This window comes from Cordyceps fumosorosea (assembly GCF_001636725.1).
Source record: "Cordyceps fumosorosea ARSEF 2679 chromosome Unknown scaffold_10, whole genome shotgun sequence".
In the NCBI taxonomy this organism is placed as follows: Eukaryota; Fungi; Ascomycota; class Sordariomycetes; order Hypocreales; family Cordycipitaceae; genus Cordyceps; species Cordyceps fumosorosea.
The window spans coordinates 129,987-153,529 of record NW_017387310.1 but is presented as its reverse complement, the minus strand read 5'-3'; the positions used below and the strand labels follow the sequence as shown (position 1 = coordinate 153,529).

The window sequence follows — 23,543 nt, the reverse complement described above, 5'->3', positions numbered from 1 at the left end:
CAAAACGCTCTAGATGAGGGTAAAAGCAACGGAGTTCAGGAAAGCTTTCACCGCGGCGGCGGAGGAAACATGTCATTTGGGTAGCATTTTGAGGTCTACTTTAGGACCTAGCGGCGCGTAGATATATGATGACAAGATACGAGGTACATTACAAGAGACAGAACATGGTCCTTTCAAGCCGGTCTTAACGCTCAAGTCTCTGCGTACGTGTATGCGTGTGTGTAGTTGTGTATGTGTGTTAAATTCGTCAGTCTATATATGTAGTGTATCCAAAATTATTGTACAGTTCGTCGCATTCAGTTTCGACGGGGACTCTTGAAAGGTAGCTCTTCGCGCAATTTGCCGAAAGCATACTCTTGAACGAATATGTCTGCCAGGTTGTCTCTGAAACCCAGATCGTACATGTTTTCTACATTTTTCAGTTTCCATACCCTCTGCCAATCTCCCTCCCCAGCGAGAGGCGGCATCCCCTCCCGAACCACAGGCGGCTGGCCGTCGGATGTTGCAACAACGGCCATCGCAGGCTCGACGGGCCAGCGGGAACAGGAGGGCTCCGTACCAAAGTCCCTCTCACGATCACGCCGCATCGGCCGGGTAAACGCATACCCGTCGGCCATGTCCTCGGCCATCTCGGACCACTTGAGGGACTCGTTGGTGGTGGTGCCGCAGTAGACGTGGTAGAGCGTGTAGAAGAGCAGCGCCCAGACGAGCGGCGAGGTGAGGGCGGCGAGGAGGGTCGTGGCGCCGAGGCCGACGTCGCGCTGCACGGCCCAGCTCCAGGCAACGAGGTAGCGGTTGAAGCCGTAGCCGGGCGGCGGCCAGACGGACCAGCCGGGGAAGCGGGCGCGGACGACGCCCGAGAGGATGGAGAGCCCGAGGAGGCCACCGTAGGCCGTGAGGGTGGCGGTGGAGAGGAGGAGCGCGAGGAACCAGTGGTGGTTGCCGTAGCCTACGCAGAGGTTGATGAAGACGCAGTGGTGGTCGGCCTTGGCGACGCAGCGCTTGCAGATGCTGCAGTGCTTGGAGCGCGCGGGCTTGAGTAGCCGGCACGTCTCGCAGTAGCGACCCGGGTGAAAGAGCGCGTGGTCGTAGGGGTACAGCGACATGTAGTAGGCGTGCGTCTCGGGTGTGACGAAGCCCGGGTCGCTGTAGTAGGCAAGGTAGAGGAAGGTGTACGGCAGGGCCACGGCGACGAGGGCGGTCAGCTTGGTGAACCAGCCCATGGAAGGCCAGGCCGCTGGGAGGAACAGGTACTCGCCCCCGACGAGCATGGCAAGAAAGAAGATCTGCGTTCGCCGTGTTAGCTGGGTTGGGCTAGGTGTGGGAGAGAATCGCGGTGCAAAGAGCGTACGACTACGGTGGGATGCCTGTCGTACAGCATGCGGTTCATGCCGCGAGACAGACCACCAGAAATTCTACCGCCAGTGAGACGCCCGTCCACGGCTATGAAGAAGTTTGGAATATGAATCCATATTGTCCGGTACAATGCGCCGATTGGCGTGTGTCTGTTTCCAAGCCCACGGCTACGTCAGCGAATAGCGCTCTCCCAGGGGGGGGGCCAACATCCTCCCTCTAAAAAACAGGCTGCCTTACCGGAGAGCTGGGAGTCGACCAAAGAAGGTTACAAAAACACCAAAGGAGACGATGAAAATGAAAATGGCAACTTTAGCCAAAGGACCCATGACTGTTGTCACCTTCAGCGAGAGCGCTAAGACGGTTTGCTACCTTTCCTTGCGCCTGCGTAACGGTAAGGACGGAATCGTGGCCTGTCAGGCGTCGGGTTCTCAAAAAACGTTAGGGTCCTCTCACTGCATTCATGATGGACAAGTGATAACGCCAGCCAAAAAAAGCTTGCACGTGGAAGAGACAGTAGTCCTTTCTTGCCGGGCGGGTTTTAGCTGGGTTTTAGTGTTTGCGTTCTGGATCTTCAAGTTGACCCTCGAGACACCGTCATCACTTCAAGGCTGTGTCGCCACGTGATCACGCGATGAAGCTCCATCACGCGGCAATGTGCCAACAGCCAAAGCTCACCCCAAGATCACTTTCTGCTGACGTCAAGCGGCTGATAAAAATGAGGCTTCCCCGGGGCTTCCCATCTTGAGCCTGCCAAGAAATACAGTTCAACAACGCAGCAGCATTTTTCAGTGACCGCGAAGAAAAAAAACTCGGCAACTTAGCTCTTTAAGTGCCAACGCGCCCGCGTCGTCCTATTTACGCGTCTACCGCCAGTGGCGGAAGCAAACACTGCATATTATCTACGGCTTACGACACCGAGAAACAAAAATGCCGGGTGGTATCGCATATAACGGAATACCGGTGCAAAATGGCGGGCAAATTTTCGCCGGACTGAAGTTTTGGGTTGCCCATCGAGTGCCCACACGCCCGACCATTTTGGATCATATTGAGGTGAGATTCCCCATGCAGCTGGAGCATAGGAATCTGCTCTAGCGAAGAGACTAAACCTTTGGTCGTATAGAGAAACAGTGGTATTGTCGTGCCGCTAGAAAAGGATGCCGATTATCTCATTGCGGACCACGCTCGAAAGGACGCGCCGAGCGGCGCCATCTCTTGGAAGTTCATCACCGAGAGTGTTGAAAATGGGGTTGCCCAGCTCCTGGATCGCTACAGAATCGGACATGCACCAGCAGGACCGCGGGAGATCGCTTCGAATAGACCAATAAAGGGGGGGCGGGCCCCATTCACCGCCGCAGATGATGCAGCACTCGCGAGCTTCCTGCTAGCCCAAGGCAACAGGAATCTAACTGGCAACGAAATTTACAAGCTATTTGAAACCATGGTGAGACTTGCCGCGGCAATCCTCCCTTACTAAAAGGGAGAATTTATGCTGAACCGAATATAGCATCCCAACCACCCCTGGCAATCGTGGAGGAATAGATATGTCAAAAAGCTTAGACTGCTGCCTATCGAGTCCCTCCAGCATTTGGCCGCTCAAGCGACAGACGAACCTGAGATCCTAGCCATCGAGGGGGCATCGGCAGATCAGGAACTCCCAGATCCAAGTGACCTCATGCTCCAGCGCAAGGGACACAAGATCCAGCAGGAAAATGCTCGGCACCGGGCAAACGACCGAGCCACTCGGGCTTCCGCCGCTGCCGCGGCTCAACCTGCAGTAGCAGGACCTTCACTGCAGCCGACAACGCGTGAGCAAGAAGAAATCACCCCGGCAGAGGCCAGGGACCGGTTTCACGAGGATCTGCAGATGTTTTGCGAAGAAGCCGGCGTCGAGATCGCGCCTATGCAGCAGGTCGCCGGGGCGCCCTTGGAGCTATGGGACCTGTTCCGGGTTGTTATCAAAGAGCAATTGTCCTCCGAGGGCATCGACTGGCTGAACGTCGCCGACGTTCTCGGGTACGGGTGGCTCGACCCGTACCTCGCGGCCGAAGCCTTGGAGGAGTGCTACGAGGATAACCTCGCCGAGTTCCTCGCCATTGGGCAAGATTTGCTTAGGGATGATGAAGAGGAGAGGAGGGAAGAAGAGAACCACAGCGATACCGCGGCTGCCGCTGACGAGCTCGACCCTCCGCCTCCTAGCACGCCGCCCGCGCGATTCCTACCCCCTAAGCGAGCCCTCGATGCCGACGGCGAGCTGGACCTCCCGACCCCGGCCAAGCGGCGCCGGCTGCACATCCCCCCAGAGATCCCCTCGACGCCCGATGTCAACCGCCACCAACCCACGACCGCCGGCGCCCGCGATGAGATGACGCCCGTGCCGCTACGCACGCAGGAGTCGGCTGTGGACATGACGCCGTCGCAGCAGCTCCGCTCCGAGTTTTCCGAGCACGCCCAAACCAGTCCCATCCCGCTCCGCACTAACAGCGTGGCGCGAAACCGCCAAATCGGCGGCGCCGACGGCAGCAGTCCCTCCGGCAGCGGCACCGCCGGCGCCAAGCGGCGCACCCTTCCCGCGGGCTTCCGGCCACAGCCGCCACCACCCATCCCCGACCACGAGTCCTCGTTCCCCCGCGCCCTGCCTCGCACGCAGCCTCCGCCGCCGCCCACCCGCCGCCGCCCCGCGCAGGCCATCCCGCGCCGACTCAGCCGCGACCGCGAGCTCAGCGAGCTCATCCAGCACTACGAGTCCCTCGGGTACTCGTACAAGGTTGTCGTCGAGGGCCTGCGGCGCACCAGCGTGACGCCAGGCCTCGCCACCGTGGTCATGCAGAGCCTGCGCGACGGCCACGGGGTGCCGGCCAACCAAGAGGGCATCTGGACGGACCGCGACGACGCCGCGCTGCGACTCGTCGTTGCCGCGGTCGGCGGCGTCAACCTGGATGACGAGCACCACGACCATAGCAGCAGCAAGGAGGCCGTGAAGGAGAGGCGCAAGGCGCATCGCGCGAGGGGTCGCCTCCTGGACAAGCACGGCCAGGAGGGTGTGGCGGTGCGCATCCAGTATCTGCGGGCGAGCGACAGGTTGGCCGAATGAGCAGTCGCGTTGAGATCTGCTTTTATGAGTTATGTGCTTTAGCTACTCGATCATGGTAAGGTGGCATGTAATGGCGTTTTATGTCTTCCCCCCCGTCCTGAAATCAGTGTTTACAGTCTTGTTTGGGTCTCATTAGTATGACGTTGGGGCGTTTCTTGCTTAGCTTTAGATATGACAAGTTGGTAATTCAAGAGATTACGCATGTGGAAACACATACACAACGTCTTTCTCTGACTCTTTGGTAAAGAATGGCATATTCTTATAAAAGGGGGATGTGTGGTTTAATTAAATCAAATGGTGCATGGCCAAACATTATTCGGCTCGTGATGCAACTCCGTCCATGATAACGCAGCAAAAATATAAACAAGCTCCAGTGACTCCCGAATAGCAGATGAAGGCCTTAGATTCCGACCTTAGCCGGGTGCCGGCCGTGTACACTTGACAAGTCAATCGTGTTCTATACGTCGTCCATCTGGCCGGCGGGTTCTTCGTCGTCTTCCTCGCCAAAGCTGGCTACGGAGGACATGTCGTCGTCATCCTCGCTCTCGGCGCCGGCCTCGTCGGCGGCGTCTTTATTGGCATACTTCTGCACGTACTCTATTTGCGAATGATTTGTTAGCGGACTATTGTGCTTTTTTGCCACACGAATCGGCGGCGAAACAGCCTGCGTGTACGCACCCTTGACCTTGGCGTCATAGCTCTTGGGCTCGCGGATCAGGAGTGCGGCGGCTTCGCCGTTGAGAGGGTCGGTCGGGTTGGGGTATCGCAGGAGCTGGGGCAGGAACACTTCGAAAATATTGATCATATCGAACATTGGCGACCACGTCTGGTTAATGACATCCAGGCAAACAGAGCCCGAGCTGGCCGCGGGGAGCTGGTTAGTGCATATACACCAAAGAGGAAGTAGGGGGAGGCCACTCACAGCTCATCAATATTGGGATGGAAAATTCGATTCACGAATCCGATGCTAGGAGATTTATAAGGATAGGCATCGGGCAACTCGACGTGGACTTTCCAGAGACCGCCTTCGAATGGCGCTGTAGAGTTGGTTAGAGCGGGCTGGTCACGCCATCACATGGGGGGCATGTTGAGGTTTTCTTGTCGTCCTTACTCTCAGCAGGCCCCTTGAACCTGACATAAAACTCTTGCCTTGGATCTTTGTTAGAATAGCTTAAGCGTGTTGCTTGTCGCTTGTCGATGAGGAGCCCACATACACTAGGGGACTGGTTAGCTGGGCAAACGGAGTGTCAGAGTACGGGCGACGCTGTCTTACTGTTGTCGTTTACCAGAGTGACCTCATAGTCGCTCATAAGCCTACAAATGTTAGCATCGCTGGGGGCCGCGTTTCGAGAGGGAGATTTCGGGGTATTCCCTATATTTCGTACATCCTGTGGCCGAGTTAGCATTCAACGGGGCGCGCCGTGGACGAAGGTTCGTTAGACAAGGTGTCCATACTTCATGACCTGGATGGGCAATGCGGGTTAGCGAACAGAGCAAGATTCCGAGCGGCATGTCAACATCAATGACGTACATCAGTCTCAATCCTCCTCCTGGGACTACTCATGTTGGCGGGTATCGGGTTGAATGGAGCGTGGAGAAGAGCAGTAACAGTTTCGTCGTCCGATGGCGGCGTGTGCTGGTCGGCGGCGGGTGGCGGGACCTCGCGACGTCACTGGATAACGGTTGGCGTGTTTCTAGACGGCAGCAGGTCGGGGGTGCAGAAGGACTGGGTGGTCGGTCTATTGATATAGAAATGACGCAGATGGCGACAGGATCGAACTTGAATTTGTTGCTGGGATCTAGTATGGACGAGAGGAGACGAGCAAGTTTGTTGGAGGAAAGTGATGAGGGGCAGATGCAACATGCAAGTCGGGAGTCACGAGGCAAATCGCGGATTGGGTGATAATAGCGGAAGCGCTATAAAGAGGCGGCGGGGCGTTAGAGAGTCAGTAAGAAAACGTCGCCGGAGGGGGCAAGGACAAGCATTGATCTAAATAGAGGTTACATAATGTTGCAATACAGGCCGTTTAAAACATACTCGTTCTGATTCTTTCTGCATGGCTAGAAAAATTATTCAACCACAATATGATTCAAGTTATGCTGAATCAAATGGCACGGATTTTCGCGGCGGTTGGCTGCTGAGTTAGAGGTACCTTCTCGCAGGCACTACCTACGATGTATTTAAATGTACTGCCCGCGTGTCACGAGTGTGCTGAGCTAAGACGGGCATGCTGACTATTGAAGTAAGGGACTAGAAGAAATGCCGCGTGTATGCAACACACCTAATAATATTACGGGACAGGAATAATTGTCGTTTTTCTTTTTAATCGAGCCAGAGACTTCTCTTTTTTGGAGGGAAAAAATCGTAATTCATTTCTCGCAGTATATCAAGAGACTAGTTAGTTTTCTGCCTATCGGTATATTGCACGTAGCACACGGCCGCTGGTGGTATTCTTTTTCCGCCTGAGACAGCCTTTTCTAAAGAAATGAAGAAAAAAAAGGAAAAAATGAGAGAAACAAAAGAGTTACATGAACACTGCAAAAGAACAGAAAGGTGAGAAATCAGCTGTACTACACAAAACTTGTCATCCCCATATCAGTCCACCCCGCCTTCGCCTCAGCCACAGCCTGCGGCTTTCTGCGCCACAGCTGCAAGCAACCACTTCTTGTCAAGTCAGTGCCGGCAACCTTCTAACCATCGCAAAACCACCGACCGGTCTGCCCGGACAGGTAGGTGTCTTTGCTGTGGTTGGCTCACCGGCCTGGTGTGTTCCAAGCACCACCCAGGACTTTTTTAAGCCCATAGAATCCGTACCCCAGATCCGTTCGCCCAGGTCCAAGGCGGTACTAAGGTAGTTTAATAGTGTGGCGCAAGCCGAGGGACAGAACCCCACGCGACCTCACCAAAGCCAGAGATGCTCATTTCTACAATGTAAAAACCATCATGACCACGAACCGGTTAAAAAGAGATTTTTTCCCGCCTCGGGCCATGGAAATCCAACTCTACTCTTTCTTCATTCCCAATCTCACCTCTTGAAATTTGAAAGACTTTTTCTTCATTTAGCTTATCACTTTTTTTTTACCCGAGCCATAAGCCCCTCCTGCAAGCACTCACAAGTCCCCTTGCCTTTTTTTTCCCACTGCCGACCGACCGCTGCACAGTTGATCCCAGCTGCGCTGCACCCAGGACGTCATGTCTCCTGCCACTACAACTCCCCTGGCCAGATCTGGCATTCTGTCCCTGGCACGTGCCGCCCGCCGCACTACCACCACCAACACAAACACCAACACACTCTTCAACACTACCCTTCTTCACCATCACCATGCCTCCTCTCTCCCTCCCCCTTCACTACTGCCCCTTGCACAATCCCGTCATGGCCAGGTGCGCCACTCCTCGCACTCGCCCATGGGCGCCCCGGCCCCCAACCCCCGCAAAAAGGTCACCATCAATACCATAAAGAGCCAGCATAAAAAGGGCGACCCAATCACCGTCCTCACTGCGCACGACTTTCCCAGCGCCATGGTTGCTGACCACGCCGGCATGGACATTATCCTTGTCGGTGACAGTCTGGCCATGGTCGCCATGGGTATGGACGACACGAGCGAGGTTCTCGTTGAGGAGATGCTCCTGCACTGCCGCTCCGTCGCCCGCGCCACCAAGTCTGCCTTTACAGTACGTACACACCCACGCATTTATTTCATCAGATCTATATCCGTTTCATCCTATACATAGTTGCTCTTGTTCTCGAAACAAAACTCTGTCTGACCAGCACGCACAGATCGGCGACATGCCCATGGGCAGCTACGAAATCGCCCCCGAGCAGGCCCTCGCCACAGCAATCCGCTTCATCAAGGAGGGCCGCGTGCAGGGTGTCAAGCTCGAGGGCGGCCGGGAGATGGCCCCAGCCATCCGACGCATCACCACCGCCGGCATTCCCGTACTCGGCCACGTCGGCCTCACCCCCCAGCGCCAAAACGCCCTCGGTGGCTTCCGCGTACAGGGCAAGACGGCCGACGCCGCCATGGCCATCCTCGATGACGCCCTCGCCGTTCAGGAGGCCGGCTGCTTCGCGACCGTCCTTGAGGCTGTTCCCGAGGACGTTGCCGCCATCATTACCTCCAAGCTCCGCATACCCACCATTGGCATCGGCGCCGGCGCTGGCTGCTCCGGTCAGGTCCTCGTCCAGACCGACATGACGGGAAACTTTCCCCCGGGCCGCTTCCTTCCCAAGTTCGTCAAGCAGTACGGCAACGTCTGGGCCGAGTCGATGCGCTCCATCGAGCAGTACAGGGACGAGGTCAAGAGCCGTCGTTATCCTGCGCCCGAGCACACGTATCCCGCCCCCAAGGCCGAGGTTGAGGCCTTTGCCAAGGCAGCCGAGGAGCTCTGAATCGTCAAAAACGATGCGTTTCCCCGTCCATTTTTGGTTTATAAAATTTCTCCCTCACATTTTGGAGTAGCCAGCGGTTCCTTTCATAGATGGCATGTTTGGATTTGCCAGTATTTTTTTGCCTTTTTTTTCCTCCGCTTGATAGAAACGCTTCATAGTCCTTTCCCTACGCTTCAGCCAAACGCTGGGGTCATAGAATACGCAACAACCAGTTGATCCTGACCGTTCTTGAAGCACTATAACTCGTGAAATCACGTCAGCTCCATACATCTCCTCCGTACTACTAAACAAGCCAAACCTTGTGGTCACGCCGCTGCCTCAGACAGTTTCTTTCTTGCTTACCTCGTGCAAATTGCCCACCACCTCGTCTAGGCTCGGCGCGAACGCGCTGTTGACGTACAGGAATACGCTGTCCGTGTCGCGGCACCGCAGTTTCCGCCGCAGGTACCGCACCACCTCCTCGAAGCGCCGCGCCGCCGAGATCTTGCACACGTCCTGCGCCAGCGGCGGGGCCGACCCGACTGCCTTGAACCGCACCACCACCTTGCGCTCCTGCCCGCCGCCGCCGCCGCTCGCCGCCGCCGTTTGCGCCAGCGCGTCCGCCGCGGATCGCGGGAGCTCCGCCAGCACCACGGACGCGGCCATGGTCAGCGGCATGTCCGCTTCGTCATCGTCGTCGCCTTCGGCTACGTCGCCGGAGTCGACGTCTTGCTCCTCGTCTTCCGCGGGCGAGATGCCGGGCGATGATGTGTTGCCCGATGCTATGGCGGCTGCCTGGTCAGGCACGATCGGGTTTCTGCTGCCCATGGTGGTGTGGGGGCGGGCTCTGGCCGTGACTATAGGCGTTTTCGTAGCTGTGGGACAATAAAAGGTATTTTCAAAAATGGAGAGTTTTTTTTTTTAAGAAATGTGATAAGAGACGGCTGGATGTTGAAGAGGCAAGTTGTGAGCTGGTACGTAGTCGTGTTAACGTAGCGCATCGTGGGGTCCACCTGTCAGAATTAGCTAAACACGGCCACCAGTCCCGTCCATAGGCAAGACTCATACCACACTTCACTTATTTATTATAGGTGGTTGGCAAACCCGGCGACTTCTTGAATGTTTGTGCATTTATACCATGCTAGCTACATATACAACGAATTAGCCTGCACATACAGTCTGTCAGATGCCACCGCCTCCAATCCAGATCGTGTACTGAGCGTTATCCTCTTCTCTACCATCCCCTGTGCTGTAAAAACAAGTCCGAAGACCTCATCCCATCGTCTGCTCCGACCCATGCTGTAGTAAGGTGCCGATGACAAGAACGCCACTGCGATACCGCAGTCAAACAAGTAAAATGAATCAAATGTGGAAAATGCCAAAATGAACCATGCCGCCTGTGCTCGCAATTCCGCATGCGGTGCGTTGTAGCGAAATAAGTGCCAAAATGATGAAATGAGAGAAGTGAAAAATGTAAACAAGAACACCGAGTGTGTTCAATCAAAAATGACCGCTAAACGTTTCTCTCCCATTGCCCAATGCAAAAGTCAACAAACAATGTGGTATCTCGTTTCGGATCTATGTCGTCGCGGGAGTTGAGATGCGCAGTAGTTGGAACACGGCTGCGGGTCTCATTCGCTCGCCAAACAGAATCTCATGAACTCGGGGTTGAAAGGTTGAGTATGGTAGTCGCCATGTCTTTCTAGTACTCTTCGGAATCCATTGCTGCAAATCGGGGCGGACGCTCCAGCTGAGATAGCAGAGCGTCCAACTCGGACCAGTTATCGTGGTTCTCGGCAAACTTGCGATGCTTGCGCGACGCGATATGCTCATCAAAGTCTCGGAATTTGTCCTGACAGTTCTCGCAATAACCTGGCTTGAGATCCTTCTTGCTCTTCAGTTGCGAGGTAGCTTTTCTTTCCCGAGTCTCGGCCGCTTTCTGGTTGTCATCTTCTCCAGCCGCCGTCAGCTTCGAATTTTGCCGGCTCATAGTAGTGGATCTACTAGATGCAACGTCCACTGGGATTTCTCCCACGTGCCGCGAGCTTAAATCATACGAAGCCGGAGCAGCTTTCTGAAGCACTTTTCTTTGCAACCCATGTACTGCCTTGCTTGTACCGGCCTTGGCCCCGTTGATGCCGGAGGTAGATGAGATCATCTGTGAGCGAATAGCAGATGTGATGTTGGACGGTTGCATGCCAGACGCAACAGGTTCGCCCGCAAACTGCCGCCCAGAATCTGCACGGCTAATGAAGGCGTTTTGCGGACGCATCTCGCCGTGCTTGCCAATAGCAGCCTTAGCTGGGTTGAAGACTTCTGCGGTCGTAGCACCTCGCGGTCTGTTGTGTCCACCCTCCATTTCAGCGAGAGATCGTTTCCCCGTGACCGGCCTAGGCAAAGGGTTCTCCGGAGGCTTGAGGATAGTGACATGTTCTTCTCGCTTAATAACACGAGCCCTTTCACGCTCACGATTCTTGCGTACCTCTCGCTCAGGTAGTTCCAGCTCTTCAACAAAGGGGCAGCGGCCATTACCGACACTGCGAAACTGGGGCCAATCGCCGTCGGCCTTGTTAATGACCTTGCTATATTCGCGAACCATCATGGGCTTTTGTTTTTCATCCATGTCCCAAACGTAGAGATAAGGGCCCTTGAAATAGGAGAGCTCCCTGCTGATAGCCGTAGGATCACGGTCTGAGGGGCCGTTGATGCGTTCGTTGTGAAGAAGTTGCAACAGATTGGGCTCATGGGCTCCTCTGTTGGCCCCGTATTGACTTCGGGCGTTGGTTACGCGTGATCCATACGCTGCTTGTTGTGTCTCCGATTCCAGTAGTACGGCGAGCATGGTCTGGAACTTGTCCAACGACCAAATCTTCTTACCCATGTCACGAGCTTTGTGCAAGACATCATTATTGCGGACACCCCGAGTGCGCTTCATCAGGTCATCTTGTTGCAGCGATTGCATAGGTGCCTGGCGGAAGTCGAAGAGAAGTTTTCTGCGGGCATCACTAGGTTTATCCAGAAGCAGAGAAGGGTTGATGGTCTGAGGCTGCTCCTCAACACGTCCGCTTTGCTCGTGGTTCAAGGCGTCTGCCTCTCCGGTACCAGTTTTTTCGACAGGGATCGATCGTGTGGTAACGACGTGTGTGACGTCGATGGAGAAGAAGGGTTCTTGGCGCTAGAGTAACTGTCAGTACACGAGGAAATAAATTAGAAAAAGTAGCAAGACATACAGCACCAAGATATGTGACTCTCTTGATGAGCTTCGCTCGCACATCATCTGGGATACTTTCAAAGTAAAACACCATTTTGGGGAACTTGGCCCGGTGGTGTCTCTTCCATACTTCCTTTTCACTTTCGACATCGTGAGGCTTAGCCGTAGGAGCAGCTCTAGATTGTCTATCACGGACAACAGGACGTGCGGTAGCAGCAGTGGCGACTCGGGACATGGTTTGGGCGCGAGGCAGCTTCGAAGGAGAGCGAATAACGCGTGCGGCACCACTATCAAGAGCTTGCTTCTTGACGGGAGGAGCCTGCCCATAAGCTTCCTCACGTTGAATAGTAGCATACGAGCGTTTTTGCTTAGCGTAGGCAGCTAGAGCAGAAGCTCCACGGAGCGGCGAGTTGGCGACATTGGGATTGTTGGACAGAGGGACTCGCCGCGAGGCCATGGCCGCAAGGGGAGCTGGCGTTGGAGATAGAGATACGGTTGCCATAAACTGACCCAGTGAACATGCTCCGGGTTGCTAAACCAGAAGCTTGTTGTGGTGGTCGAGGGTGGATGTGTGGGAGGGGTTCGAGGGCAGAGGGCGGGCTGTGGCTCTGCACGCGACGTGTAGGCGACACGACGGCAGACACGAGACACAGACTGGCGAGGTAAGGATGCTACCAAGACATTGGGAGTTGATATCCGGGAAGAGGCAAAAGATGAAGCAAGATGGATGAGCACGACGCAAGCTCGAGCTATGAGGCAGTAATGTTGATGCGTGGCGGCAGCAACAAGCAGGCGGTCGTCTTGGTGAAAAAGAAAGCGTGTGTTGGAGACGAGAGGTGTTGATGGAGACTTCGCGCTAGGCATAACAGCGCTATGCCCGGTTGGGGAAAACCGTCAAAAACACGCACGGGCCAAGCCGCCGCACCAGCAACGGGATGGGGGACGAACGCCTCGTAATGGCGCTACAGTGCACAAGTCGTGCACATTTCGAAGGTTTGTAGCACCCACTGCACCGGTCACAGCCGGTGGCCAGCCGGTCAGTTTGTGCTGCTCGCTGGTTCTCATTAGTGCCCCATAACGGCAGCCAACCAGCTCTTCAATCTGCTTGTTAGCCCGATGGCTGGCAGGCATAGCATAACTCGTGAACCATATTACTAAGTATGCACCTAGCGTGTTCAAGGGCAGCGCGCTTTGCACAACGCCTGCACAGCTGCACAGCAAAATGACGGTGCGGAAATTTTATGCTCTCATGCACAGTTAAGTTGTGCCGAATCCACCACACCCAGCACCGGCTTGAGCCGCAAACTTGCCCTCAACATCATCACCCGCGTCACTCTTTTCAGTCCTGCAGACCGCATTTCTGCGCAAGGCCCCGACTACCTCTTTCGACTGTCTCGATTTCGCCCAGCCGTGCATTTCTCTAGCTGCTGCCTAACCATTGGGCATGGACCGAGTCTCTCCATCTCAATTCCTCTCCTAAAATGAAGCTCCATCAACCGCCATTCCGGCGCATCTTCTCGCGCCCGTCAGCCCTTTGCAGTGCCGCCCTTCCGAGAGTCAATAGATCCACCACTTCCCGTGTTGATGTTGCAGCTACTCGTCCATTCTCGAATCAACCTCGGAGACAATATGCTTCTGTTTCTGCCGCCCATCTTCAATTCGGGCAACCCGTCCACGAGACACACCCCCACATTTTGAACCCTGGCGAATGTTGGTCACTCTGTTATCTTTATTCTCATTTTGCCCGCATGTCCTGAACTTGCTGATCACGAATTGCAATCAATTGCTAACCCGTTCTTGTGCTGTTTGTTTAGTGACGCCGGGCATCACTGCCCAAGAGTATGCCGACCGTCGCGCCGCCCTCGTCGACCTCCTGCCCCAAGGAGCTGTGGTAGTTCTTCATGCTGCCTCTCTCCAATACAAGTCTGGTGCTGTCTTTCATCCATACAGGCAGGAGTCGAATTTCTTCTGGCTGACAGGCTGGGAGGAGCCCGAAGCGGTAGCTGTCATAGAAAAAACTGGTTCTAACACCGGCGACTATGTCTTGCGTCTTTTCGTACAGCCGAAAAACCCGAGAGATGAGCAGTGGTCTGGTTACCGCAACGGAGTTCAAGCTGCCCAGGATGTTTTCAATGCCGATGAGGCTTACTCAATAGATGGCATGGGTTCCCTACTACCAGACATGTTGAACAGCGCAACCTCGATCTACGCCGATGCACCGCCCACAGAAAAGGCCAGCAAGAGCTCGCTCCTGGATATGTTCTCAGGAAAGACGTCATGGCCCTCCAGGACACCATTATACCCACTCATGAACAAGCTCCGGGTTATCAAGAGCCATGCGGAGGTGGCCAACATGCGTCGGGCGGGGCAGATTTCCGGGCGTGCCATCACTGATGCCATGCGGCGACCATGGACCAAGGAGAGAGATTTGCACGCCTTTCTGGACTACCAATTTATTGTCAACGGCTGCGAAGGCTCCGCATACATTCCTGTAATCGCCGGCGGTGAACGCGCCAACTGCATTCACTACACAGTCAACAACAACGTTTTCCGTGAGGGCGAATTTATTCTCATAGACGCCGGCGGGCAGTACGGCACGTACATTACCGACATTTCTCGAACATGGCCTGTAACGGGCAGGTTCACCGCCGCGCAGCGTGACCTGTACGAAGCTGTGCTCACGGTGCAACGCAAAAGCGTTGATCTTTGCCGACAGAACGCGCGCCTGTCGCTCGAGGATATCCACGGCCTGACAGTCCGTGGACTCATCGAATCTCTACGCTCGATAGGCTTTGACGTATCAAATGCCAACATTGACCAACTGTTTCCTCACCACGTCGGGCACTATATTGGCCTAGATGTGCACGACTGCCCAGGCTATCCGCGCCGAGAGGTTCTACGCCGCGGCCACTGTGTGACTATCGAGCCTGGCGTATACGTTCCCGACGACGAGCGCTGGCCTGCCCATTTTCGTGGCATGGGTGTGCGAATAGAGGATAGCATTTGCGTTGACGAGACCGAGCCGTACATTCTTACCACCGAGGCCGTCAAGGAGATTGCCGATATTGAGGCTCTCCGTGCATAGAGAAAAGTATTCGCAGTGCATTATCTTTTGTATAATACCACCTTATGTATCATAGACATGACGATGCGTTACCTTTGCAAGATCTCGTCCTTAAAGAACCAAGATGCTAGCTACCCTGCACTTTTGTTGGCTGAAATGTTATTGCGCGTCTGCCTAGGCTGATGATGACGGCGGTAAAAAAAAGTCATCTCCTCTTGAGTGCTTGGGATTTGGACAAGAAATTTCGGTTATCACGACATTGGTAATAGTGCTGCTTCTGTCAATAGCATGACGCCTACGCCTTGGGGCAGCAACTACCCTATATTCATGGATGGATGAGTGGGCTGCTCTAATTTGCCTAGACGCGACACCCATTTGTGAGGCGACATGGAAATATACCAAGAATCGCCCAGTGCCATACGTAGCTTGCCCCTACTCCATACAAGATCACTCCAGCACTGGCTGTGAATGACACCAACCAGTAAGCCCAGAGTCGCTGCTCCAGCACAGCTATGCCCTTTTTTCGTCGAGCGAGGTAGAGAACCAGCCAGTCACAAAAGTACCCGCCCCAGACAGCCCCGAAAGCCATGCCGATGATGACAGCAAAGTACATCAGGCCCAGATTGCGCGAGTCAAAGTTGCAAGGAGGCGCGGCGAAAAAGCTCGCCTGGGTCGCGAATATCAAACTGGTCAGAAAGGTCCCAATTCTGATGACGATGCTAGTCCACACCACCGCGGGTAAGGCAACTAAATGGAATGGAGAGATCATCAACTTCCAGTAGCTCATCTTGATTTGCGGATTTCTCTGGAATAGGGTCATTCGCTGCCAGTAGCTTCGCTTGTCTCTTGCGGGCTGTTCGTTGATCTGGGCTGCGGCTGTACTCCAGCAACTGTCGACTTTTAGAGCTGTGCTTGTCATGACTGAGCCGCTATTGTCTGTGGATGGGTTGTGTAGGCAATACACAGATTTATATAAAATGCATACAGTTACGATTTCCTTGCAACCGTCACGCGCGGCAGATATAGGTAGGCCCTGCGCCAACAAAGTCCTTGCATACTCTTCGCGCTCGTACGCCGTTGACAGCGTCGGCAACCTTGTGTTACTAGCAGAATGTCAAACTCCAGGGGCTACGCCGTTGGTTGCATATGTACCCTCGATACGGAATATATCGCCGCTTTCGCGGTCCCTTGCGAGATGGTCGAACCTCCGACCGACAATGCGAAGTAAGACAAGAACGCGCCGTGGCACGCGTTTGCCGCCGTGGACGCGGCTGTCTACGCGAAGGAACTGCTATACTGAATTCCCCCCAAAACAAAGCGGAACTGGAGGCGCGGGCTAGCGAAGTGCTGTTGAAGACTCAGACTGTTGAACATCTTGTGCCGATCGGCTCTGCGCCCGGCAAACGCAAAACCGTGACAGCGGCGGGCCTCACGCCCGAAGAATAAGAATGAGCCCATCCGCCGAAAACATGCAGATACTAGTAATGAATGGATAGCTACATGCATACTTGATGATGGTGAGTAGAGAATTTGCTAATAAATGAGGAAGGGGCTGCCTGCAGACAGTCTGCATCCCTGATATACCGACCCCTCAGTCCGCTGAGGTGCGACCCTTTCAACAATGACACCGACATCCGCTGGCTTGATAGGTAGTCTTATTTCATCAACAATGTTAACTAACCACAAACCTATGCAAACGTCTCGGCCACTGAAAACTGTTACGTATCCAGGCCGCCAATTAGCGGGTCGCGCAATCACGGACGTGAAATGCCACCCAAGAGAAGAAAACCATAAAAAAGAGAGAAAAAGCAAGAAAGCAGAGAGAGAAGCTACAAAGCTGTTCCGCAGGCCAGGCCTGTCAGCTTCTTCGCGTCCTTCCTTGATCCGAAGCGCTGATCTCACCGCGTTAGTGGTTTGGTAGCTGCAAAAGTTTAAATTTTTTTTTCATCTCATCTCAGCACGGCATCGATCCGTCAGCTTTGAGCGAATTTCGAACCTGGCACTGTTCATGGACAACGCAGAAGCCATGACGTCGGAGCTGCATCAGCGGCAGAATAATGCCAAACACGAGGCTGACAACGAAATTGAAAGCCAAGCGAAGAAGGATGAGCGAGTCTTGGTAAGCGCACGCCCTTATCAGCATCTTGCGCCCATCTGCCAAGTCACCAACTAACTAAAACGCGCCCCAGGAAAATCTCGGTTACAAGCCGGTACGCCAAGACCATCGATCGGACGCGAGAATCATCGCAGAGCGTATGAGTCGAGTCATGTACTAATGGCCAAGGACAGATCTTGCACCGATCCCTCAATGGATTTCAGAACTTTGCAACAAGCTTTGGTAGGTCGTGTTGCTCTCGGCGCACAAAAATCGGTGGCCTGTGAAGGGCCCGGAGCTAATTTCTGGATGCAACAGCTGCTCTGTACTTTATCGGCGGTGTCCGCGTGACATTCTCTACTGGCATCGCCGCTGGTGGTAACCTGGCTTACTGGTATGCCATCTCTGCGAACGAGAGACATCTGCCGCTCATCGACATGCTAATGCAAAGGAGAAAAGGACGAGCTTTATTGTGACATGCGTCTTCACATTCATCACCGCGGCCGTCATTGCCGAAATCTGCTCGTCCCTGCCCCTCGCCGGCTCCATCTACCTTTGGGCGGCCGAAGCCGGCGGTCCGCGATACGGGCGCCTCTTTGGCTATGTCGTCGCATGGTGGAGCACAATGGCGTGGACAACGTTTTGCGCGAGTGAGTTGCATGCCTCGAATCCTTTTCCTATTCGCCCTGAGCACTCCCTGACCCAAGCTGTAGGCAATACGCAGGCTGCTGTCAACTATATGCTGTCGGTAGGTTCCGTCCGGCTGACTACGTTCTGAGCCTCGACTTATGCTGCTAGGAAATCACGGTGTTCCAACTCGACTTTCCCTCGGACGCGTCCAGCATCAAATTTCGTGCCGTACAGTGGATTGCCACTGAAGTGATGCTGGCACTTGCTGCAATCTGGAACCTGATGCCTCGTCAGTCTGCCGTCAACTGCCTCACACTAACACGGATTTTGCTAACAGCCATCTAGCTAGATACTTCAAATGGATCTTTTACCTGTCTACCGGAGCCGTACTGCTCGACTTTTTCCTCAACATGATCTGGCTGCCCATCGCGACCAGCCAGACGTACGGCTTTCGCACGGCCCACGATGCCTTCATGACGACATACAACGGCACCGGCGCCCCGGCTGGCTGGAACTGGTGCCTGTCTTATCTCGCCACGGCAGGTATCCTCATTGGCTTTGATGCTTCCGGCCACGTTGCCGAGGAGACCAAGAACGCCAGCCTTTCTGCTGCGAGAGGCATCTTCTGGAGCACCGTAGCCAGCGGCCTCGGTGGATTTGCGGTCGTTGTCCTCTTTCTCTTCTGCGTTGTAAGTTCACCCTGAAAGGGCCACTGCGCTGAATTCTCTAGCATGCATACTGATGACGTCTCTAGCCCGATGCCAAAACGTTCTTCGAATTCGGCGGCGCTCAACCATTCGTACCGCTATACGCTGCCATTCTCGGTGATGGAGGCCACATTTTTATGAACATCGTCTGCATAGTTGCACTGTGGTTTGTAAGTCTGGCCTTTGGTGACTTGGCCGCTGATTTGAAGCTAACAGACTTTGACCAGAATACGGCGATTGCGGTCCTTGCTGCCTCGCGACTGGTATTCGCTGTTGCTCGAGATGGCGTCCTACCCTTCTCCGGGTGGGTGTCTACCATGGTTAACGACCAACCCCGTAATGCTGTCCTCGTGGTTTGGGGCGCCGCTGCCATCGTTACCTGCACAATCCTGCCATCAGCTGTCGCCTTCACGTCACTGGTGTCGGCGTCTGGGGTGCCATCGGCGGCTGCCTATGGGCTCATCTGCCTGGGCCGCCTCTTGCTGACGCCGAAGAAGTTTCCCAGGCCCGCCTGGAGCCTCGGTCGCTTCAGCAAGCCCTTTCAGGCCATTGGTGTTTTGTGGAATGGCTGGGTCGTGGCGGTCCTGTACTCGCCCTACGTCTTCCCCGTCTCGGCGGAGACGCTCAACTACGCCCCTGTCATCATGGCGATTATCACCATGTTTGCGCTTTTGTCATGGTGGTTTATTCCTCCGGAGAAGTGGCTTCCTAGCCAGAGAATCCAGCAGACGCTGGATGCAGGAGAGGAGGAGGTGAGCAGGACATGAAGGGAGATTGGGCTAGTACGACATCGGCCCTTGGAGATGCTCTCATGTCATCACCAGTAGAGTTGAGCTAGCAGCGGCATGTCGACTTCATTCAATTCATGTCTCTAACCTGCCCAAGCGGACGATACAAAAAAGCGGCCCAAATTTATAGAAGATCCCAGAATTCCCAAAATTCCCTCGAGAACAAGTCTCGGTTCCCTGCGTGTCCCACGCACCCAAGTGTAAACGCCCGTTGCTGCCTCTCCATGTTTTATGCCAAATAATAAAAAGATGGTAACGATGATGATGATGATAATAATAATGATGACGAGTAGAAAAAATGCCCATTTTTTTTATTCACGAGTTGCCGCTCGCATATTGTAATAACACACAGCCGGGATTCCAGATACCCGAATCCGGCGGCTGAAGAAGGAGATGGTGACCGTGCAAGACCCGTCCTTCCGAACGCCGGATGGCCAACAGTACCCGTTCATCACGAGCCGACAGCCAGTCAGCTGAAGCCGCGGGGGTCAAACATGTGCATGTGATTCGACGACGACCCTGCCGACGAGTAGGGCTGCGGCGGCGGCGGCGGTGGCGGCCGCGCGCCGGCGCTGTGCAGCATGGCCTCGAGCGTGCGCAGCCGGTCCACCAGCTGCTGGTGCTCGCTCATCATGATGCGGTTCGCCTGCTCCAGCTGCTGGATGTACTCGGTCGCCTTGCTCAGCACCGTGCCCTTGCTCACCTTGGGTGCCGCGCCGGCGCCGGCCGCCCCGTCGGACTCACCCTCGCCGAGACCGCCGCCGTGCTCCCGCCGCCGCCGCCGCCGCTCCCGCTGCCGCTGCCGCTCCCGCTGTTGGTCGCCTTGGGCTTCGGGGGCGTGGCGGCGCGCTGCGAGGGGCTCTTTCGGGGGAGTAAGCTTGGCGGCCCGGAGGAGGTGAGGATCTTGGGCTTGAGGTCTTGCTGCGGCATGCCGGTGGGCACCAGACGGTTGCCGGTGCTGGAGCTGCCCGGCATGCCGTGGAAGGTGGTTTGCGGCCAGGCGGGTGCGTGGTGAGGCGTGGTCGGCGTGGAGAGGCCGCCGGAAGGTTCGTACGCGTTGGGCGGCACGATGCGGTGCTGCTGCTGCTGCCCCCCGGGGCCGTTGACGAAGGACGAGTCGCCGTAGATGTGCGGGTTTGCGTTGCTCGTGGCTGCCGATGATGACTCGTAGGGCGACGCGAGGCTGCCGTCGGGTAGCATGTGCTGGTGATGAGGGTGCTGCTGCGACGGGTGTTGATGATGAGGGTGGTGAGGGAGCTCGGGGTCCCAGGAGCCGTTGGCCAGCTGCCGCGGGACGTACTGCTGCATCGGGTTCATCGGCATCGAGATGTCCTGGCCGCCCCAGGAGGGCACGCCGCTTCCGTATATTTGGGGCTGGGCACCGCCGCCGGGCATCGGCCCTCCCATGCCGGTGTTTGTGCTGCCGTCTTCCGAGACAGACTTGTCCATGACGTCTGCGCCGAGAGAGTTGCCGGTCCAGTATGCCGTTCCCACTACCGGATATGTGTCGTTGGGCATCGTAGAGGATGCAACCACGCCCATGGAGGAGCTGATTTTGGATGCATTAGCTGATGCTGTCGCGCAGTTGGTGTGATTTATCGATGATGGGGAAGAGCTGGGTAGCGTGATACGGGCACAACGAAGAACGAGGCGATCCTGACGTACCTTGACTGGCTGACCATGCTGGCCGTCTGTGGGTAATTTACAAGGTGCTCGTGCGCACCATCGATGCTGTGATGCTCCGTTTGGTCGGACATGTCGGGCGACGCGCCGGAGATGGCGCCAGAGTGACTTCTGACGATCCGCGGCCGCTTGGATTCGCGCTCGAGGGGCGTATCCGATGTCTGCTTTGACGATGTTGTCGTGGGAGGATTCGAGTACGGAGAGGCGGACATGATGACCGAGGCCGACTGGACCCCGGGCGACGGGCTGGGACTGGGGTTGTTGTTGTTGTTGTTGATGATCGTGGTAGGGCCCAAGGTCGCGCCGTCCAAGTTGAGACCTTGTGACCTGGAGTTCATGCTAGACGTCAGCGAGGCGGGAACCTGCTCTGCCTGGACGGGCGAGGCAATGTCCAAGGGCGCGTATGTGCTTTGTTGGCCGCAAAAGGGAGTATTCGAGAGGAACGGCGGTGCGGGATACAGTTGCAGCGACATGTAGACTTGAGTGTTGGTTGTAGACGGGAATGAGTTGGTTGTCGAATCTCTTCTACAAACAGGATTTCTGTTTGCACTCTCTCCCTTATTATGTCCTTTTTTTTTTCCCTCTTTCGCTGTCGTCGACTTCCCTATTCCAGACTCTCAACGCAAGGTTAGGGAAACGTCTTGGCGAGGAGAAGAGTGGACTTGGCTGCCATGCAGCGGAGTATGTGGCGATTGACGAGTCGAGGCTATAAGGTTCTGGAAGGAAACACAACACAACAACAAGAGGAGGAGCTGTTGGAGAGAAGGGCCGAGAGCATAAAAAACGGTATGGCGAGGAATGATATGACGAGGGTGGTGTGTGTTATTGGAAGAGGTGCAGGTTGTTGTTTGACAAGTTGACAGGTGCTTCGGCGGCGGGGGGGAAGGCAAGACTTAAAAAGAGAGGTGCCAAGATGGAGATGGACCCAAGATCGGAAGCTACGTTGTACGGTAACGGGCTTAATAAGTTTGATTGATATACTGTAAGAGGCAACAGAGTTGTCGTTATCAGAAAATATGACAGAAAAAGGGACCCAAAGCGAGGAGAATGGAGCTAGGACGTGTTGCTAGTTGTCCGAGTTGCTCTTGTGGCGCCGCAGTTAACTAGGGGCCCAGCTTTTGAGGCAGACGGTGTGAGAGGGGCGTTAAAACAGAGTAGCCGATAGAGGCAAAAGAGCAAAGAGCGCTAATAAGACAGCTTCTTGTTTTGCGCCTCCTCTGCCTGTTGCTCTGCCTGCTTTTGCTCCGCCTACCTACTATGAGAGGGAGCACAGCACAGCACAGCAGAGCACAGCACAGCACACACCAGCACAGGCAGAGAGAGACTGGGGACGACCCATGCATGGGGTGTGGGTTTCCGGAGGAGGCCTGCCGAGCCTCTGTGTGTGGCAGTCAACACCTCGGTATCGGTATGGCTACTCTACTGATCCTTGCTTGACTCTTGTTGAGTCTTGTTGACTCTTGGAGGAGGAGGAGGAGGAAGAGGAGGAGCAAGTAGGAGGAGGCGTGGCCTCGAGACGAGGACCAAAAGCACACGGGGGGGTGTGTTGTGTATATTTCCTGTAACGGATACTCCGTCAAATACGCCGTAGTCGACCAGTTGACTTGGTTGTACCAGTGATAAACGCTCCCGACCGGGAATTAGGCTATTGATGCCCACGCCAGGCTCTTTGCTCCCGGTAACTAGGTAGGGTAGTGGTTAGTCCTTGGAGGACGGACACTAGGGAGCTCTAGAGGACGTACCTTCAGCTGAACAAGAAACAAGAACTGGAGAATCTGGCCGGAAGTGGAGGGTGTGTCAACCTTTGCGCAGCTTCGCCCCAAGTAGAGTTTGCCAAGCGCCAACGCCCATCGGTTATCTCCGATTAAGCAAGGGCGGTGCGCATTATTGGCAAGGGAGCCTGGCAAACGTTGGTAGAAATATTGACATGCGACAGGGAAGTTTGTGGGCATGGATAGTAGGGCAAAAGTCTTGATTGACGTATCTCTGCTCCGTCATGCACGAAATAATTGTCCGTGGGACGCGAGGTATTGGTCGGGGATCTACAGTCGACGGTATGAGTTTGTTATAGTAATTATTGGCTCTGTAATAACCAACTGCTGTGTGTGCCTGGGAGTGGATAACGCGGGATGAGATGAAAGACCAGAGATTTTGTTAGGCAGGCTAATAAACCGTCTTTTTTTGCCTTTCATCTGCATTCTTGCGACTGCCGCAAGAATGGCGTTCTTGGCTAATACAATCCTCGTCTTCTATTGGCCGTCCCGGGCTCCTGGGGCGTCTCCAAGTCTCAACTGAGTCGTCATATTTTTGATTTTTTTCTCTCTCTCTCTTCCTGGTTCATCGGTCGGGGCCGGCGAATTCGAATAGAAGCCGGGTAGAAAAAGCTGAAAACCAGCCAAGATGGCGCGCAAGAAAATAAAAAGGAAAACTATCAGACATTGGTCAAGGAAAATCCAGCCTTATGGCGGTTAGTATGTGAGACCCGTTGTCCAAACGATAACATCAATGTGCTAGTCAGCTTAGGGGGGGGGGGGGGCCGTTTTTGTAA

The 23,543-nt window shown here is 55.0% G+C and overlaps 9 protein-coding genes across 9 annotated transcripts; 4 read left to right on the top strand and 5 right to left on the bottom strand.

Moving 5' to 3' along the window:
* Positions 1 to 296: 296 nt before the first annotated feature.
* On the bottom strand, positions 297 to 1,390 carry ISF_04541 (DHHC zinc finger domain protein; the record flags this gene model as incomplete). The annotated part of the gene is made up of 2 exons (XM_018848147.1): positions 297 to 1,286; positions 1,352 to 1,390. 2 exons carry the CDS (start codon positions 1,388 to 1,390, stop codon positions 297 to 299), a joined length of 1,029 nt encoding a protein of 342 aa, XP_018704481.1.
* An 893-nt stretch (positions 1,391 to 2,283) lies between these two features.
* On the top strand, positions 2,284 to 4,447 carry ISF_04540 (Homeodomain-related protein; the record flags this gene model as incomplete). Its single annotated transcript, XM_018848146.1, has 3 exons — positions 2,284 to 2,406; positions 2,477 to 2,797; positions 2,861 to 4,447. The coding sequence occupies 3 exons, from the start codon at positions 2,284 to 2,286 to the stop codon at positions 4,445 to 4,447; spliced, it is 2,031 nt and encodes a 676-aa protein (XP_018704480.1).
* A 457-nt stretch (positions 4,448 to 4,904) lies between these two features.
* On the bottom strand, positions 4,905 to 6,011 carry ISF_04539 (Ubiquitin-conjugating enzyme; the record flags this gene model as incomplete). Its single annotated transcript, XM_018848145.1, has 7 exons — positions 4,905 to 5,044; positions 5,126 to 5,307; positions 5,370 to 5,484; positions 5,559 to 5,596; positions 5,662 to 5,719; positions 5,766 to 5,835; positions 5,979 to 6,011. 7 exons carry the CDS (start codon positions 6,009 to 6,011, stop codon positions 4,905 to 4,907), a joined length of 636 nt encoding a protein of 211 aa, XP_018704479.1.
* A 1,629-nt stretch (positions 6,012 to 7,640) lies between these two features.
* ISF_04538 (3-methyl-2-oxobutanoate hydroxymethyltransferase PanB) lies at positions 7,641 to 8,838 on the top strand (the record flags this gene model as incomplete). The annotated part of the gene is made up of 2 exons (XM_018848144.1): positions 7,641 to 8,120; positions 8,227 to 8,838. 2 exons carry the CDS (start codon positions 7,641 to 7,643, stop codon positions 8,836 to 8,838), a joined length of 1,092 nt encoding a protein of 363 aa, XP_018704478.1.
* A 318-nt stretch (positions 8,839 to 9,156) lies between these two features.
* Positions 9,157 to 9,645, bottom strand: ISF_04537 (Autophagy-related protein 12; the record flags this gene model as incomplete). The annotated part of the gene is made up of 1 exon (XM_018848143.1): positions 9,157 to 9,645. The coding sequence occupies one exon, from the start codon at positions 9,643 to 9,645 to the stop codon at positions 9,157 to 9,159; it is 489 nt and encodes a 162-aa protein (XP_018704477.1).
* Positions 9,646 to 10,519: 874 nt separating this feature from the next.
* Positions 10,520 to 12,485, bottom strand: ISF_04536 (Regulatory subunit Dfp1/Him1, central region; the record flags this gene model as incomplete). Its single annotated transcript, XM_018848142.1, has 2 exons — positions 10,520 to 11,992; positions 12,048 to 12,485. 2 exons carry the CDS (start codon positions 12,483 to 12,485, stop codon positions 10,520 to 10,522), a joined length of 1,911 nt encoding a protein of 636 aa, XP_018704476.1.
* Positions 12,486 to 13,869: 1,384 nt separating this feature from the next.
* On the top strand, positions 13,870 to 15,113 carry ISF_04535 (xaa-pro dipeptidase app; the record flags this gene model as incomplete). The annotated part of the gene is made up of 2 exons (XM_018848141.1): positions 13,870 to 13,919; positions 13,979 to 15,113. The coding sequence occupies 2 exons, from the start codon at positions 13,870 to 13,872 to the stop codon at positions 15,111 to 15,113; spliced, it is 1,185 nt and encodes a 394-aa protein (XP_018704475.1).
* A 2,005-nt stretch (positions 15,114 to 17,118) lies between these two features.
* ISF_04534 (Amino acid/polyamine transporter I) lies at positions 17,119 to 19,291 on the top strand (the record flags this gene model as incomplete). Its single annotated transcript, XM_018848140.1, has 10 exons — positions 17,119 to 17,211; positions 17,282 to 17,302; positions 17,382 to 17,430; positions 17,506 to 17,581; positions 17,647 to 17,837; positions 17,901 to 17,935; positions 17,986 to 18,106; positions 18,163 to 18,506; positions 18,572 to 18,694; positions 18,752 to 19,291. The coding sequence occupies 10 exons, from the start codon at positions 17,119 to 17,121 to the stop codon at positions 19,289 to 19,291; spliced, it is 1,593 nt and encodes a 530-aa protein (XP_018704474.1).
* Positions 19,292 to 19,781: 490 nt separating this feature from the next.
* ISF_04533 (Helix-loop-helix DNA-binding protein) lies at positions 19,782 to 21,468 on the bottom strand (the record flags this gene model as incomplete). The annotated part of the gene is made up of 3 exons (XM_018848139.1): positions 19,782 to 20,006; positions 20,057 to 20,861; positions 20,978 to 21,468. The coding sequence occupies 3 exons, from the start codon at positions 21,466 to 21,468 to the stop codon at positions 19,782 to 19,784; spliced, it is 1,521 nt and encodes a 506-aa protein (XP_018704473.1).
* Between the last annotated feature and the right edge of the window lie 2,075 nt (positions 21,469 to 23,543).